Raw genomic sequence first — 18,306 nt, forward strand, 5'->3', positions numbered from 1 at the left:
GATGATGTTGAGATAATCTATTTTTAACTAATATGGCCGCCCAAAGTTTGGTCCCCTTTCAACCAGCGAATGTATTGATGGAACACAGCTAATGGAAATACAATATCATTTATATATAATTTATACAAGGATTTCCAAGACACTTTGTTTGTGAAAAGACAAGTAGTGTGAGCTTCTTCAGTCTCTTGCTACCCTCCGGACTACTAATCTGACTGCATCTGGTCTCTCAAGGCATTTTGACATTTCAGTTTTTATCCTTTTTTTCTTGTGTATAAGGATTTAAAGACACTTTGTTTGTGAAAAGTAGCGTGAACTTTAATAGTCACATTCTGCTATTGCTACTACTGTCTCTCTTCTTCCTGAAACAGATCTGTTCATGTACTGTACTGTAATAGATATACATGATTAAAATTTTTCAGACATTTCCCCAAAAAAAATAGGAATTGCATGATACTTTGTTTGTGAAAGGAAAGTTATGTGAGCTTTTATAGTCACATGCCACTGATTACGGCCTGTCTGTTGACTGACACCAGGAAGAGACCAACCTGCTTTACCGTTAGGATGTTTATTATTATCATTTTTGTTGTATTTTTTAACCCCTTTTTCTCCCCAATTTGGTGATTACAATCTTGTCTCATTTGCTGCAACTCCCCGACGGGATCGGGAGAGGCGAAGCTTGAGTCATGCGTCCTCTGAATCATGACCCGCCAAGCCGCGCTTCTTAACACCCGCTCGCAACAATGTGTCGGAGGAAACACTGTTCTACTGAGGACCGGAAGTCAGCCTGCAGGCGCCCGGCCCGCCAAAAGGAGTCGCGAAAGCGCGATGAGCCAACTAAAGCGAACCCCAGGCTGTAGTGATGCTGCAACACTGTGATGCTGCGCCACTCGGGAAGCCATTTACCGTCATGTTTAAATCAAAACAAAGCTGGACTATATTTTTGCTGGGAGTCAGTCGGCTTGGAACAACAACTCGTACTTCTAATCCAACTGTAATTTGTTCACAGTCACTTTTTTAGACAATACAAGTCCACACATGTTTTTGTTGTATTTTAGTTAGTCAATATTTACCAATTATGCTTCATTGATGAAAGACTGCAATGTTTTTTGTTTCTGAAACATCATATGGTTTCTGGTCTCAGGATTCTTCACAAGGACTATGAACTGATCGTATAGTGTATTGAACACTTTTAAAACAGAATCAGCAAATTCCATAGTGGCAATTTCTTGAAAACACCATTTGGAAATATTGATGTTTGATTGAAACTCAAGAGTATTAACATCAGAGGAGATATTCAAAACACTCCTCAACTTTAGATATGTCCCTTAACATTAACGTTCACTGATGTTATTTTCTCAAGGTACATTATATAGTGCTAGATCATGCAATACAATACATGCTAAATGCTTGGAAAACAGACAGATGTGTGTACATACATAACTATATCTTTCTAAAGCATCAGATAGAAGGATTCTACCGCAGAGTTTGGTTACTTTGTATTCAACAGAAAGACAAGCGTTCTTCTTCTGGAACCTTCCGGAACGATCCAGGAACCTTCACGTTAGTTAGAGAAGGAGGGAGGGGCCTAAATCTGAAGCTTTGCCACCATGCATCCATCCTGGTTCACGACCACTTGTCCTTCATCAATCCAAAATGGCTTCTTCAGGTCAGAGTGGTGATTTCTGGATGGGCGTAGAGCCCAGTAGCAGCCAGGATGTCTGTACAGCTTTCTGAAACACAAAAACAAGCATTAGAGACAGGACAGTCAAACCAATGTTCTCTACATGTATATATGGTATGACAGTGATGGAAGAGTGGGCAACAGCACTGTATGAAAGGCTGTGGGATGATTTAACCTTCATTCAATATTCGGTCTTTGAGATAAATATCCTATATTCTATAGGACCAGAAATCCTTGGCGAAAAGGCATGAATACATACAAGATACTTGGATTTATGAGGACTAGACTACACACGGACTGTAATTTAGCCAGTGGAGGCTGCTGAGGGGAGGACGGCTCATAATAACGTCTGGAATGGATTTTCACTGGGAATGGTATGAAACACGTTGGTTTCCATGTAGTTGATACCATTTCCATTGACTCCATTCTGGTCATTGTTATGAGCCGTCCTCCCCTCAGCAGCCTCCACTGAATTTAGCCATATAATTGAAATGAAGCCCTCAGGCCAATTCAAGCTTTACTGTGTGCAGATCATAACCTGGACCAGAGAGAGAGAGAGAGAGTCCAGTGGAAGCAGAAGCCTCAGGCTATGATGGTCTTGACCCTTATTTCTATTTGGTGACTATCAAGATGAACAGTCAGACTCTGTGAACGATAAAGCACATCCTAAGTTCCTGTGGATTGGTTTAAGGGGAAAAGCACATGGATCTCTATGGCTAAAAAAGTATATCATCGTCCGCCATAACCCATTCTCCGAGGTAATAACACGTTGTCATATGTCAATAACCGTTCTTTGTGGCTGTAGCTATTGCTTCCTGTCAACAGCTTAGTGGCAGTTGAATAGACTGCCACATCATTAGAGAGTCATGTCACGGACATGAGGAAATTAGCAGGTGGTTGTCAGATCATTGAGAAAATGAGGTTTTAATGGGGTTGGAGGAATTCATTCATTAATGATACGTACCAATTTATTCTTGAAGAATATTATTTATACATGCCTCATGAGCTTAGTTCAGCTTTTGTCCCCCATCAGAACCCAAAATATAAGCTTGTTTTACTCCAATGTTTGTAAACAATATACATTTAAACAAACACTGTATAGCCTCATAACATGGTTAAAACTATAATGTTGATATCATGGATGGTCCTATATGGCCTCATAACATGGTTATAACTATAATGTTGATATCATGGATGGTCAGTATAGCCTCATAACATGGTTATAACTATAATGTTGATATCATGGATGGTCAGTCCTGTATAGCCTCATAACATGGTTATAACTATAATGTTGATATCATGGATGGTCAGTATAGCCTCATAACATGGTTATAACTATAATGTTGATGTCATGGATGGTCAGTATAGCCTCATAACATGGTTATAACTATAATGTTGATATCATGGATGGTCAGTATAGCCTCATAACATGGTTATAACTATAATGTTGATATCATGGATGGTCAGTATAGCCTCATAACATGGTTATAACTATAATGTTGATATCATGGATGGTCAGTCCTGCATAGCCTCATAACATGGTTATAACTATAATGTTGATATCATGGATGGTCAGTCCTTGCATCCACAGCCTCAGTCTATACGTTGTTCTTCTACCCTTGTGTTACTCTCTGACATTTAACAGCTTCCTGCCATAATGCCCCCTCCCCTGACATATTATCCAGACCCTGTTCCCTGTCTGCTTGATACAGACATTAGCCTGGCTCTTTACACTATGGTCATAACACAACCCTGAGAGCAGAGCAGATAAGACCTGGGTTCAAATGAATACCGAATACTTTGAAATCTTTCAAATTCGTTGAGCGTTTGCTTAAGCCTGTCAGGAATCCCAGATGTGCGGGGTTTAGGGATACCTCTATTGGCTCCACTTCGCCAGGCAAACTCAATCAAGCCAAGCCTAAGTATTTGGAATTATTTCGAAAATGTTTGAACCCAGGTTTTGTGAGCAGAAGCGGTTAGGGGGCGTTCAGTTGTAAAATTGATACATTCACATAGGCAGCCACTTCTGTATACTACATGTGACTATTTTGGTAGCAGACAGTGAATTCTGATCTAATTAATTGATTTATAATAGTATTTTAATGCTGCAGTGCATATCCCAGACCTCCTAGCTGGATCCCAAATGGCCCCCCATTACCTGCAGCCCCTGTCTCCCTGCAGCTAATGTAAACTAAAATGTGAAAGCACATGTCTGATGTTCCCCTTTAATAGGCTGGGATGTCATTACTCTCATACTCACCAGATACAGAGCTGAGGTATTGAATTACCACTCTCCTTCTAGCCTCTCCCCCTCTTGCTTTCTTTTTCTCTCTCTCTCTCTCTCTCGCTTCTTTTCTGTCTCTCTCGCTCTCTCCTTCTCCGTCTCGCTCTCTCCTTCTCTGTCTCTCTCTCTCTCCTTCTCCGTCTCTCTCTCTCCTTCTCCGTCTGTCTCTCTCCTTCTCCGTCTCTCCTTCTCCGTCTCTCTCTCTCCTTCTCCATCTCTCTCTCTCCTTCTCCGTCTCTCTCTCTCCTTCTCCGTCTCTCTCTCTCCTTCTCCGTCTCTCTCTCTCTTCTCCGTCTCTCTCTCTCTCCTTCTCCATCTGTCTCTCTCCTTCTCCGTCTCTCTCCCTCCTTCTCCATCTCTCTCCCTCCTTCTCCGTCTCTCTCTCTCTCCTTCTCCGTCTCTCTCTCTCCTTCTCCGTCTCTCTCTCCTTCTCCGTCTCTCTCTCTTCTCCGTCTCTCTCCTCTCTCCTTCTCCGTCTCTCTCTCTCTCTCTCTCTCCTTCTCCGTCTCTCTCTCCTTCTCCGTCTCTCTCTCTCTCTCTCCTTCTCCGTCTCTCTCTCCGTCTCTCTCTCTCCGTCTCCGTCTCTCTCTCTCTCTCCTTCTCCGTCTCTCTCTCTCCTTCTCCGTCTCTCTCTCTCTCTCTCCTTCTCCGTCTCTCTCTCTCTCTCTCTCCTTCTCCGTCTCTCTCTCTCCTTCTCCGTCTCTCTCTCCTTCTCCGTCTCTCTCTCTCTGCTTCTCCGTCTCTCTCTCTCTCCTTCTCCGTCTCTCTCTCTCTCCTTCTCCGTCTGTCTCTCTCCTTCTCCGTCTGTCTCTCTCCTTCTCCGTCTCTCTCTCTCCTTTTCCGTCTCTCTCTCTCTCCTTCTCCGTCTGTCTCTCTCCTTCTCCGTCTCTCCCTCTCCTTCTCCGTCTCTCTCTCTCCTTCTCCGTCTCTCTCCCTCCTTCTCAGTCTCTCTCTCTCCTTCTCCGTCTGTCTCTCCTCTTCTCCGTCTCTCTCTCTCCTTCTCCGTCTCTCTCTCTCCTTCTCAGTCTCTCTCTCTCCTTCTCAGTCTCTCTCTCTCCTTCTCCGTCTCTCTCCCTCCTTCTACGTCTCTCCCTCTCTCTCTCTCTGTCTCTCTCTCTCTCTCTCCTTCTCTCTCTCTTTCCTCTCTTTCCCTCTGAGACGGTGGTAGAGCAAAGATTGTTTCAGTGGGCTCCTGTCTTTACTCAGCTTTCCTATGCTGTCTCTCGGGAGACAAAGAGACGAGCAAATCCATCAACGCACCACTTCATCCTTGTAGTTGACGACACAAGCCACCACTACCTACGGAACGTTTACTACTACTAAAGCTATTGTTGCTGCTAGTTTTAACTGAACAATGAGTTAGATCAGCCACATTATTGTGTTTATTTAACCAAGCAAGTTATTGAGAAAACATTCTCTATTCCTATAATTACCTGACAACCTCAGCCACCTAAATAGGGCCTTCCAGAGCTGGGTTGTGTTCACCAAATGGTATAAAACAGCCAAAAACAGGAAGGGACTATACCAATAAGAAACGCTCATTCTTTTTTGGGGGGACATTTTCTGCTGAGTAATGACCTAATGAGCACGACCCTGCAGTGCCAGCATAAACAACATAAGCCCCCGGCCTTGCTAGAACATGCCAAATTCTGCCTGGCTATGTAATGAAACAAACGTTTTTGTTTACATAGCTTGGATGAAAATAATCACATTTTGGCTGTAATGATCTCCAAAATCCTACGCATTAGCTCATCACACCGTTGATATAGCAACGACACTTTTTTTGGCAGGCAGACCCTATTTGCCATGACAGGCCCCCAACCAGTTCTTATAAAAACTCAGTCAGTGTCTCAACTATGGAAAGTAACAATAGTAATAATACACCAGATGTCATTTATAATTTTAGTCTAAATTAGTTATGTCAGCTTATTTATTGTTTTAGATTAGTAGTTAGCCAGCTATTTAAAATGGTAGTAATCATGGTCAAATACCCGACCGGGAACGCAGGGCCCAGGTGTTACGTCTCTCGTCGGAATGAGTGGACCAAAGCGCAGCGTGGAAAGTGTTCATGATTTTATTTATCAAAGAAACACTCGAACAAAGTAACGAAACGAAAAGGAAACAGTTCTGTCAGGTAAACAGATACTAAACATAAAATAACTATCCACAAAACACAGATGGGAAAAAGGGCTGCCTAAGTATGATTCTCAATCAGAGACAACGATAGACAGCTGCCTCTGATTGGGAACCACACTCGGCCAAAAACAAAGTGTTACGCACGCCTCTATGAAGAGGGAACGCAACACCCTGCTACAACTAAACTCTCCGTGAAGCAAAAAAGGTATGGACTGTAGGTGCAAGTAAGAATGACAACAGGCAAAATGTGGTACCGTTTACAAGGACTTTATTCCTTTACACGGTAATATGGGGAAAAGGGGCTGGACGGAACCAAAGCAAATCTGTACATTATATCTTTGCACAATCAGAGCCCACCGCATAAGGCGGCGGTTCTGGTTGTACATTTGTTTCAAGAACACCAACGGATTATGGTCTGTGAAGACCACTACAGGCAAGGCACTGGAGCCCACATATACCTTATTCAGCATCTCTGAATTACATAGGCGTTCACCTTGCTGTAATGTATGGCGTAACTCCAACCCGTCCTCCTTATCCTCATCTAGGTCCCAGCCAGGCTTCAGCACCACCGCAGCCCCACTGGAGACGGCGGGCTGGACCGGCTTACCTGAAGAGCTGTCGGGAGAATCACGCACATAATATGTTTTCAGCATGTTAACATGACACACACGGGAAGAACGCCTTCGATCTGGTGTCTTTATCACTCTTTCAAACGGTTCCCCTACCACAGGAATCGGGCAGAGTGGCGCTCGTGGAACTGTTTGATTCACTTTCCCAGTGAGTTGACAGATGTGACATGTTTTACAAAATTGGACCACGTCAGACTTCAAACCTGGCCAGAAGAAATGACGAAGGGCCCGGTTATAGGTCTTTGTGATCCCAAAGTGTCCAGACCACGCCTGGTCATGGGCGAGTGACAGCACCTGCTGTCGGAACGGTGTAGGAACAACCACTTGACACACTTCACTCCAGTCACTAATTGTGTCATGAGATGCCCATTTACGCATCAAAACTCCTGCTTCCATAAAGTAGGCAGTCTCTCTAGTTTTAGCTTCCTCAATGGAAATTACCGAAGCAAAACACTTGAAGACTGGTGTCTTCTTTTTGACATTCAATCACCTTCTCAGGGGTGACAGACAAAAGAATGTCATGTAATTGGGGCGCGATTTCGTTTTCCCCTGCCTTAGTTTTTACGGGGGTAAAAACTGTCGGCAATGCAGAAGGAATACTCAGTGCATTGTCTTCTACCTCAACATTCTCAAAAATAGAACTAGCCAAATCCACCACATCTCCTAGCTTGCGAGATTGTGCCCTCGTTAACACACAAGCAGGAAAAACATGTGGAAATGCTTGAACCAATTTCTCATCTGTAGTTCTGATTTCTGGGTTGTCTACTACCTCTAACACAGGAGTGACATTACCACCAGCAATATCATTCCCTAGTAGCAATTTTACTCCTGATACTGGCAGTGTAGACACTACACCAACACGGAAACGTCCTGATACCAAGTCTGACACTAAGTGGACCCAGTGTAATGGTACAGGTACGATTTTTGTCTCTATCCCCTGTAATATGACATGTGAGCCACAATACGTTTCAGGAGACCAGGGTAAAGCATCAGTAATGATTACTGACTGCGCCGCCCCGGTGTCACGTAGGATTTGGATAGGCTTTTGATCAGTTGGTTCTCCTGTTAAGGAAACGTAACCGGCAGAGATAAACGGAGCATAGACAGGATCCGGTTTCTCAAATGCTGAGTCAATATCTCGATCCAATGGACGATCCAAAGACTTGACTAAACCCAAACTTCTCATTTTTGGGGACGGTGACTGGGACCGTTTCGGTTTATTTTTCAAAACTGGGCAGTCCGCAATCACGTGACCCTTTTGGTGACAGTAATAACATTCACGGATTTCTTGAAAAGGCTTAGGGTTGTCAGAGGAAAAGCGACCTGAACGAGGAACTGATGACGTAATCGTCCGGCCTTCAAAACGTGGTGCACCAAAGACAGTCTTGTGTGTCAAAGCATACTCATCTGCCAACACTGCTGCTTGGGCCAATGTCACCACTTTCTGTTCATTTAAATGAACTACAAGTCTATCTGGGAGGTTGCTTTTAAAGTCCTCCAACAGCATCAATTCCCGAATATCAGCAAAGGTGTTAGCTTTGCTGGCTGAACACCAACGACTAAACAGAGACTCTTTGTCCCTAGCAAATTCAACAAATGTACGGTGAGACGTTTTTTTGTGGTTCCTGAAGCGCTGCCTATAAGCTTCAGGCACCAACTCATAAGCCCGCAACACGGTAGTTTTAACTGTATCGTAATGTAAACTGTCTTCCAGGGAGAGAGCAGCTACTACTTCCTGGGCTTTCCCAGACAATTTACATTGTAACAGGAGCGGCCAAACCTCGAGTGGCCAATGCAGCGCAGCGGCCACACGCTCAAACGCAGAGAAATAATAATCAACTTCCGACTCTCGGAATGGAGGGACTAAAGCTATGTTTTTACTCACATCGAAGTGGGCTTGATGATGAGCAGCTTGTGGAGTCGCACTGGAGCCAGCATCTAGCTCCAGTTGTCGGATCCTCACCTCCTTGTCAGCTTCTATTTTCCTAATTTCAAGTTCAAAATTCATCTGTCTCTCTTTATCTTTTTGCTCCATTTCTAACCGAGCCAGCCTCACCTTCAGCCTAGCAGTCCCATCTGAACGACCCGAAGCAGAAGATAAAGGATCGAATCGGGGCAATGTAAAGGGGGTACGAGGAACCCCTTCCTCCGCCCTGTCCTCTGACTTGGCATCAGAAGGTCTACCCGTCTCCTCTCCTTGCAATGAGAGAATCCGTTCTCTCACTAAACCCTCCCTGACTAGCACCAACAGCTCAGCCTTTAGGGCTTTCTCAGGGAATACAAATCCATAATGGTCAGCTATAGCTACAAGGTCTACTTTACGAAACCTCACCAAACAATCAATAGAGGGCGCTTCAAAAAACTTGGAGATGGCTGAGGCAGCCATCTTTTACAATGCAGTCTCCTGAACACACTAACTAAACAAGTCATCCAAACTCACAACCTACCATCACACCTCAATCACTAACCACAGAGAGAGCTCAGAGCAGCAGGGTCCGGTGGGTTTAATGGAAAAATCCCGGATGAGCCCCCATTATGTTACGCACGCCTCTATGAAGAGGGAACGCAACACCCTGCTACAACTAAACTCTCCGTGAAGCAAAAAAGGTATGGACTGTATGTGCAAGTAAGAATGACAACAGGCAAAATGTGGTACCGTTTACAAGGACTTTATTCCTTTACACGGTAATATGGGGAAAAGGGGCTGGACGGAACCAAAGCAAAGAAAGTAAATCTCAAAGCCCCCCCCTCTCCTATTTTACCTGCCTACCCACTACTTACCTAATTTAGCACCACCTGGTGCCCTAACCAAAATACAAGGGGTGGTCCGCCCAGGTCTTACCTAGTGTGTCTAGACAGCGAATATGCTACGGGTATATGTATGCCCGCGGGCCTCTTGCCTAAGCACTCCCTAGGTGCCTTCCCCTTCCCCCCTGGGAACAAATGAAACAGAATATTAAACAATTTTCAAACAAACTAAGAAACAAAAGGATGTCAAATAAGCTCTATCTGAGCAACAAACTCACAGAACATACCACTTTCCAGCAAAATCAACCTCTATCACAATCAATCTCAGCAATCCCTACCTCCAGCAAAATCTCTACCTCCAAAAAGAAGAGATCTTCTGAACAGAACACAGGCTTTTATATAGCTTCTGAAGGAATGGGTAATTGGAGACAGCTGTGTCTTGACGAGGGGGCGGGGTCAGCTCTCCAATTAGCCCTGGAGTCGACCAATCAGCTGCTTGAGGGATATCAGGAAGCCATTTCCTGAAATAAACACATGCAAATACACAATCTACAACACATAATCTGGGGAACGTAACACAAAGAAACAGATAACATAGAATGCACACCCCCAAATTACCCCCTGACCTAACCAAATAGAGAATAAAACGTCTCTCTGAGGTCAGGGCGTGACACCAGGGGCCCTGACCTCCAGGGATCCCCCATTGTTTTGCCAAAATTGTATAGAAATTAGTTTTAAAACTGCAAAAATGTATTTAGCTGTAAAACAGCAATGTATTTTCTCTGCCCCATTTCAAAATGTGTAGAATTGCATGACATTTGTTATAAAACACAACCAAATGTCGCTTGGGGCCCACAAAAGGCTATGGCCGGCCCTGCGACCGAGTAATGCTTGGGGCATTGGGTTGTGTTTAGATTACAGAGCAGCCTCTGTAGTGTTATGTTGATGGAGACGTCCAGATCCCAGTCAAGACTTTCCTCCCTGTATTGATCTCCTCATTCCTCTCCATGGATCTGTCTGCCTGTCTGTCTCTCTTTCTCATTATTTCTCTCTCTCTGTCTGTCTCTCTCTGACTGTCTCTGCTCTGTCTCTCTCTGTTTCACATTCTCTCTCTCTCTCTCTCTCTCTCTCTCTCTCTCTCTCTCTCTCTCTCTGTCTGTCTCTGCTCTGTCTCTCTCTGTTTCACATTCTCTCTGTCTCTGCTCTGTCTCTCTCTGTTTCTCATTATCTCTCTCTCTCTCTCTCTGTCTCTGTCTCTCTCATTATCTCTCTCTCTGTCTCTCTCTCTCTTTCTCTCTCTCTCTTTCATTATCTCTCTGTCTCTGCCTCTCTCTCTCTCTTTGGCTCTGACATGTCAGACAGGTAGAGGACAAGAAGAATCACAAGGCTTCTCACTCAGAGGAAAAGGCTCGGTCTAGTTTTCCTTATTCAATCTTGTTCTGAAGGCAGCTCTACCACAAATTATTTCCAATCATAAGTCCAAAGTTAAGACCTTGAAGCTTAAAGATAAAATAAAGAAAATCCAAGGTGTGTCACAGCAGGTCCACACACATGAACAACACATCCCCCTCTTGATTATAGTCCTAGAATGATTGTGGATTACATCAACCAAAAACAATGGGACACTTTAAAGTTCCACCACTTAACACCTTCCACCATGCTTGGCCAGGCTACAAACCAAGCACTGAAATCTAATTTCATTTGATAAGGGTGTGTGTGTGGGGGGGGGGGGTTGAAAAGTCTTTACCTAAGTGACTCATCTGTACTAATACGTTTTGGCAGAGGTCTCACGACAATATCATAAGTATATACGGCTCAGAACAAATACCACACACACACACACACGCACACACACACACGTGCGCACACACACACACACACACACACACACACACACACACACACACACACACACACACACACACACACACACACACACACACAGATATGCATGACCACACACATGACTACACACACACACACACACACACACACACACACACACGCACACACACACACACACAGATACACACCATCTCTTGATACAATTCAGCATGCTATAGGGTGGAAAATGTTTGTTCAGGATGTGAGAAATTAATCCATTACGTCCAAATATAGAGTCTGGTTGTCACTCCGGGCTCTGGGGACTTTGGGGAGCTGTGATGCGATGATATGCTTTTCACAGTGTGTGTGTGTGTGTGTGTGTGTGTGTGTGTGTGTGTGTGTGTGTGTGTCTGTGTGTTTCAGGCAGCAGCAGGCCTATTCAAGCAGAGAATGAGTGCTGCCAGTCTGACAGCCAGCTGGAAATGAAGGGAATTATTCTGTCTCTTTGTCTGTCTGGTCCAATGCCTCCAAGCCTCCTGTTTCAAATAAAACTGTTGATTTAAATGATAAAGAAACAATCATACACCCACAACACACACAGTATTGTGCTGTGTTGTCACTATTCACCTGAGAAGGTATACCATCACAATACAAGCACTAGTAAATCTATTCTGACATATGTTGTGTCTCATTCAAAGCCTCCAGGCCTCCAAGCCTCCAAGCCTCCAAACCTCCAGGCCTCCAAGCCTCCAGGCCTCCAGGCCTCCAAGCCTCCAGGCCTCCAAGCCTCCAATGCCTCCAGGCCTCCAAACCTCCAGGCCTCCAAACCTCCAAGCCTCCAGGCCTCCAAACCTCCAGGCCTCCAAACCTCCAGGCCTCCAAGCCTCCAAGCCTCCAGGCCTCCAAGCCTCAAGCCTCCAAGCCTCCAAGCCTCCAGGCCTCCAAGCCTCAGGCCTCCAGGCCTCCAGGCCTCCAGGCCTCCAGGCCTCCAGCCTCCAAGCCTCCAGGCCTCCAAGCCTCCAAGCCTCCAGGCCTCCAAGCCTCCAAGAGAGAGAGAGAGGGGGGGAGAGAGAGGGGGGGGGGGGGGGAGTGGGGGAGATAGAGCGAGAGAGAGGGGGCGTGGGGGAGAGAGAGAGAACTAGGAGAAGGACCGACTTCGACGGAAGTCGTGCAGAAGCAGGTACGGGGAGTAAAACATTTAATTGTAACGGACAGAGACGAGACAGGAACAGAGTCAGAAACAAATTCAGAAGACAAAAACAACCCAATGCAGCAGTGTTGGAACAGAGCTGGGGAACAGACAAATATCAGGGAGGAGAAGAACATGTGACAGGTGAGCCCAATAACGCTAATGAGAATGACAAGGGAGGGCAGGTGTGAGTAATGGATGGCGGGAGCGTGTGATGGCGCCCTCAAGCGCCAGGGAAGAGCGGGAGCAGATGTGACAGTTACTGTATTTCTGTCATCCTGTTTATCTCTCTGGACAACTCAGTAGTTACTGTATTTCTGTCATCCTGTTTATCTCTCTGGACAACTCAGTAGTTACTGTATTTCTGTTATCCTGTTTATCTCTCTGGACAACTCAGTAGTTACTGTATTTCTGTCATCCTATTTATCTCTCTGGACAACTCAGTAGTTACTGTATTTCTGTCATCCTGTTTATCTCTCTGGACAACTCAGTAGTTACTGTATTTCTGTCATCCTGTTTATCTCTCTGGACAACTCAGTAGTTACTGTATTTCTGTCATCCTGTTTATCTCTCTGGACAACTCAGTAGTTACTGTATTTCTGTCATCCTGTTTATCTCTCTGGACAACTCAGTAGTTACTGTATTTCTGTTATCCTGTTTATCTCTCTGGACAACTCAGTAGTTACTGTATTTCTGTCATCCTGTTTATCTCTCTGGACAACTCAGTAGTTACTGTATTTCTGCCATCCTGTTTATCTCTCTGGACAACTCAGTAGTTACTGTATTTCACCTACTGCTCACCTCTTGGCCACAGTACAGTAGACTATATGATTACAGACATTGACCCTTTCTCTCTCATCTCATTCATCGTCAAGCCACGAATTATTCACAGTGATGTGTTGTGTGACCTATGGTTGTGGATGGTGGGCTCCATGTTTCAGAGAGAGAGAGAGAGAGAGTACGAGTATGTATGTGTGCGCCTGTATGCATGTCAACCTACCTGTGACTATGGTGTGTTCTCCTCCAGAGCAGGAGAAGTCTCCGGAGGTGAGCAGGAAGCAGGTTGCCTCTTTCTTGCTGTTCTTGTTCCCCCTGGCCGACCGGGAGTGTTCTCGACCGTCACCGTGGCTGTGCCGTAGGTTCCACTTCTCGCTGGGTGACAGCGGCTGGGTCAGGCTGCACCCCTCATCCGACGACAGAGCCAAGTTGGCGTCTCCGTTCTGCTTGGAGTCTGACAGGAGGACAGGAGAACAGATTTGGTTCATACAGCGTAAGATCTAGAATCAGGTCCTCCCTGTTCATGTCATCTTTTTCATTTGGATATACAGGTTAGTTGAGGTCATATCTACATGTTCTTTATTCCATTTTTTATTTAACCTTATTTATACAGGTTTTTTTTTTTCTCTCATTGAGGTAACATCTCTTTTCCAAGAGAGACCTGGTCCAATAGCAGCAGGGGGAACAACGTTTCAGACAAAACAACTTACATACACTAACACAACATTAAACAAATCAACATGTACAGTGCATTCAGAAAGTATTCAGACCCCTTCACTTTCTCCACATTTTGTTACATTTACAGACCTATTTTAAAATGGAATAAAAACATGTTTTCCTCATGAATCTACACACAATACCCCATATTGATAAAAAAAGTAAAAAGTATTTTGACCATATGCAATGAGACTCGAAATTAAGCTCAGGTGCATCCTGTTTCCATTGATCATCCTTGAGCTGTTTCTACAACTTGGTTGGACGACACCTGTGTTAAATTCAATTGATTCAACATGATTTTGAAAGGCACACACCTGTCTATATTAGGTCCTACAGTTGACAGTGCATGTCAGAGCAAAAACCAAGACACGAGGTCGAAGGAATTGTCCGTAGAGCTCCGAGACAGGATTGTGTTGAGGCACAGATCTGGAGAAGGGTACCAAAAAATGCCTGCAGCATTGAAGGTCCTCAAGAACACAGTGGCCGCCATCATTCTTAAATGGAAGAAGTTTGGAACCACCAAGACACTTCCTAGAGCTGGCCGCACAGCCAAACTGAGCCATCGGGCGAGAAGGGCCATGGTTAGGGAGGTGACCAAGAACCCGGTGGTCACTCTGACAGAGCTCCAGAGTTCCTCTGTGGAGATGGGAGAAACTTACAGAAGGACAACCATCTCTGCAGCATTCCATCAATCAGGCCTTTATGGAAGGGTGGCTAGACGGAAGCCACTCCTCAGTAAAAGGCACATGACAGCCCGCTTGGAGTTTGCCAAAAGGCAACTAAAGACTCTCAGACCAGAGAAACAAGATTCTGTGGTCTGATGAAACCAAGATTGAACACTTTGGGCTGAATGCCAAGCAGCACGTCTGGAAGAAACCTGGCACCATCCCTACGGTGAAGCATGGTGGTGGCAGGCTAACCAGGATCAAGGGAAAGATGAACGGAGCAAAGTTCAGAGAGATCCTTGATGAAAACCTGCTCCAGAGCGCTCAGGACCTCAGCCTGGGGGAGGTTCACCTTCCAACAGGACCACGACCCTAATCACACAGCCAAGACAACGCAGGAGTGACTTCGGGTCAAGTCTCTAAATGTCCTTGAGTGGCTCAGCCAGAGCCCGGACTCAAACCCGAACATCTCTGGAGAGACCTGAAAATAGCTGTGCAGCGACGCTCCCCATCCAACCTGACAGAGCTTGAGAGGATCTGCAGAGAAGAATGGGAGAAACTCCCCAAATACAGTTGTGCCAAGCTTGTAGCGTCATACCCAAGAAGACTTGAGGCTTTAATCGCTGCCAAGGGTGCTTCAACAAAGTATTGAGTAAAGTGTCTGAATAGTTAAGTAAATAACGTATTTTTATACCGTTTTTTTTTAACCTTTATTTAACTAGGCAAGTCAGTTAAGAACAAATTCTTATTTACAATGACGGCCTAGGAACAGTGTGTTAACTGCCTGTTCAGGGGCAGAACAACAGATTTGTACCTTGTCAGCTCAGCGATTTGAACTTGCAACCTTCCAGTTACTAGTCCAACACTCTAACCACTAGGCTACCCTGCCACCCCAGGGTATTATGTCATTATGGGGTATTATGATGTCATTATGGGGTATTGTGTGTAGATTGATGAGGAACATTTTTCATTAAATCCAATTTAGAATTTGGCTGCAACGTAACAAATGTGGAAAAAGTGAAGGGGTCTGACTACTCTCCGAATGCACTGTACATGGCAAAACTGATGCTAGATCAGCAATACTGGGGTTGATTGAGCATGCCAGGCAAATTGGATCCAATAAAATATTTTTTTAAACTGCTAACCCCGCCCATCTGGCACTCCAGACAGACTGGAGCAAACGATCAAACTATTGGACATGTTTTGAGTAGTATTTAAACCCAGGGTCTCAAGTGGGTTCCCGAGTGGTGCAGCGGTCTAAGGCACTGCATCTCAGAGCTAGAGGAGTCACTACAGACACCCTGGTTCCAATCCAGGCAATTGGGAGTCCTCATAGGGCAGCGCACAATTGTCCCAGCATAGTTTGGGTTTGGCCGGTGTAGGCCGTCATTGTAAATAAGAATTTGTTCTTAACTGACTTGCCTAAGTCACAGAAACAAAAGATCTGCAGGAGACACAGCGCTGGGCTTACAGTAGAAAGTCAACATCCCTTCAGGTCTTAGGGAAAGGTTGAGCCACAATGTCATTTTACTGGGAAAACACCATTTTGAACAAACTCATTTATTGGACAGCAGCAACTTTACAAGAAGATGAGTTAAAAGGTCCAATGCAGCTGTTTTTTCCTCAATATCAAATTATTTCTGGGTAACAATTAAGTACCTTACTGGGATTGTTTTCAATGAAAAGGGCAATTTCTCAAGCAAAAATCTTGCTAGGACTGTCTGGGAGTGTCCTGAGTGGGGAGGAGGAAACAGAAAATGTGCTGTTATTGGCCGAGAGGTTTGGAATTCGCTTTCTTAAAGGGTCTATTAACTCTAATTATGATGTCACCATGGAAGGCCAAAACTCCATCCCACCAAAACGGGCTTAAATTTCAGGCCCGTTTTTACAAACAGATCTCACACTAAAAGGGAATTATCATCATGTTCACGTCTTTGCAGTGTTATTCCAACCTCATAGTGTGGAAATATATATAAAACACAGGAAACTCACGTTTTTTGACTGCACTGGGACTCGGGGATGTAGACCGATGAATATACTGTATTTTGATAGTGGAGCAAGCAAAACGCTGACTCTGAATTTAACAAAAGTATTTATTATCTGAGAAAGGGTATATTCATGATTGTATCAAGTTGTGTTACTGTGTTTGTGGCTAGGGACAGTAAACCTGGAAAGCTATGATACTATATGATTACAGTAAAAGGTATATTATGTCGTCCCCCCCCGCCTCCCTGTTGTAAAAGAGCACCACAAATACTACCAGCATATCATACCTTATGTCAGTGAAGAACTGCAATACTGTAGTGATGTGTTCATTAGTAATGTGTTTAAGTTGATTGCGTGAGTTTTAAAAAGGGTGAGTTGAATATGGTTTGAATGACTTGAATGAGTTATGAGTGTGAATGAGTTGAATCAATTACATATCCACTTTACTTCTTTACCATTATGGCACCAAAAGGATTTAGTGAAGGGATAAGTGCACAATGAAAACGGTCTATGAATGTTTCAGCGTGAATAAAGTGGTGGTGGTGTGATGTGTAAGGAGTTGTGGTTTAAAAAGAATGAGGTCTGAGCTTTTAATGGGGTGGAATGGTTGACGGTTTGAATAAATTAAACATCCACTTATCATTGTGGCCTATGACATATCATAACGATGCCTCAAAAAACATTAGACTAAATAAAATGTTAAAAGGGATGAATTAGTACGGTAGAATATTTTGTATTTCAAGAATCGAATTTGAATTGGTCTCTGACCTGAGCGGTTCCTGTTGATATTCTCCTCTGCAGCCAGCGGCCATGTATCACTCTGAGTACTGTCCCTGGGAGAGGTAGCGACAGACTTCCCGAACGAGGCCGTGTCCGTGGGAGCGTCCGGGTTCGGATTGTGTGCTTTCTTCTTCTTAGGCAGCTTCTGTTTAGCCATGGCCAGGGAGTAGTACATCCCAAAGTTGTTGACTATAACAGGCACGGGCATGGCGATGGTCAGCACCCCCGCCAGAGCGCACAGCGCGCCCACTATCATGCCCAGCCACGTCTTGGGGTACATGTCCCCGTAGCCCAGGGTGGTCATGGTGACCACGGCCCACCAGAAGGAGATAGGGATGTTTTTGAAGTGGGTGTGTTTAGAGCCGCGGGGGTCGTCCGGTTGGGCCCCTATCCTCTCTGCGTAGTAGATCATCGTGGCGAAGATGAGGACGCCCAACGCCAGGAAAACGATAAGCAGGCAGAACTCGTTGACGCTGGCTCTCAACGTGTGGCCGAGAACCCTCAGACCGACGAAATGCCTGGTCAGCTTGAAGATCCGGAGGATCCGGACGAAACGGACTACCCGTAGAAACCCCAGGATGTCGGATGCTGCTTTAGAGGAGGCCAGGCCGCTGAGGCCCATCTCCAGGTAGAAGGGCAGGATGGCCACGAAGTCAATGACGTTTAACATGTTCTTGATGAAGAGCAGCTTGTCGGGGCAGCACACGATGCGGACGAAGAACTCAAAGGTGAACCAGACCACACAAACACCCTCCACCACGGTCAGAATGGGCTTGGTCACCACCTAGAGTAGATCACATTATACATTAGATTATACATTAGATTAGATTATACATTAGATTAGATTATACATTACATTAGATTATACATTAGATTAGATTATACATTAG

At 44.9% G+C, this 18,306-nt stretch overlaps 1 protein-coding gene across 1 annotated transcript in view; it reads right to left on the bottom strand.

Annotated features, from left to right (window-relative positions):
• LOC112242888 (potassium voltage-gated channel subfamily C member 1-like) overlaps positions 1 to 18,306 on the bottom strand; it is a 54,048-nt gene that overhangs the window by 998 nt on the left and 34,744 nt on the right. The window contains exons 3-5 of the mRNA XM_042299760.1: positions 17,405 to 18,200; positions 13,492 to 13,722; positions 1 to 1,730 (exon numbers count right to left, since the gene is read on the bottom strand). The exon at positions 1 to 1,730 is cut by the window's left edge and continues 998 nt beyond it. Of these exons, the coding sequence (XP_042155694.1) occupies positions 1,663 to 1,730; positions 13,492 to 13,722; positions 17,405 to 18,200 (1,095 nt within the window). The 3' untranslated portion in view covers positions 1 to 1,662. The remainder of the gene's footprint in view (positions 1,731 to 13,491; positions 13,723 to 17,404; positions 18,201 to 18,306) is intronic.

Source organism: Oncorhynchus tshawytscha, linkage group LG16 (assembly GCF_018296145.1).
Source record: "Oncorhynchus tshawytscha isolate Ot180627B linkage group LG16, Otsh_v2.0, whole genome shotgun sequence".
In the NCBI taxonomy this organism is placed as follows: domain Eukaryota; kingdom Metazoa; phylum Chordata; class Actinopteri; order Salmoniformes; family Salmonidae; genus Oncorhynchus; species Oncorhynchus tshawytscha.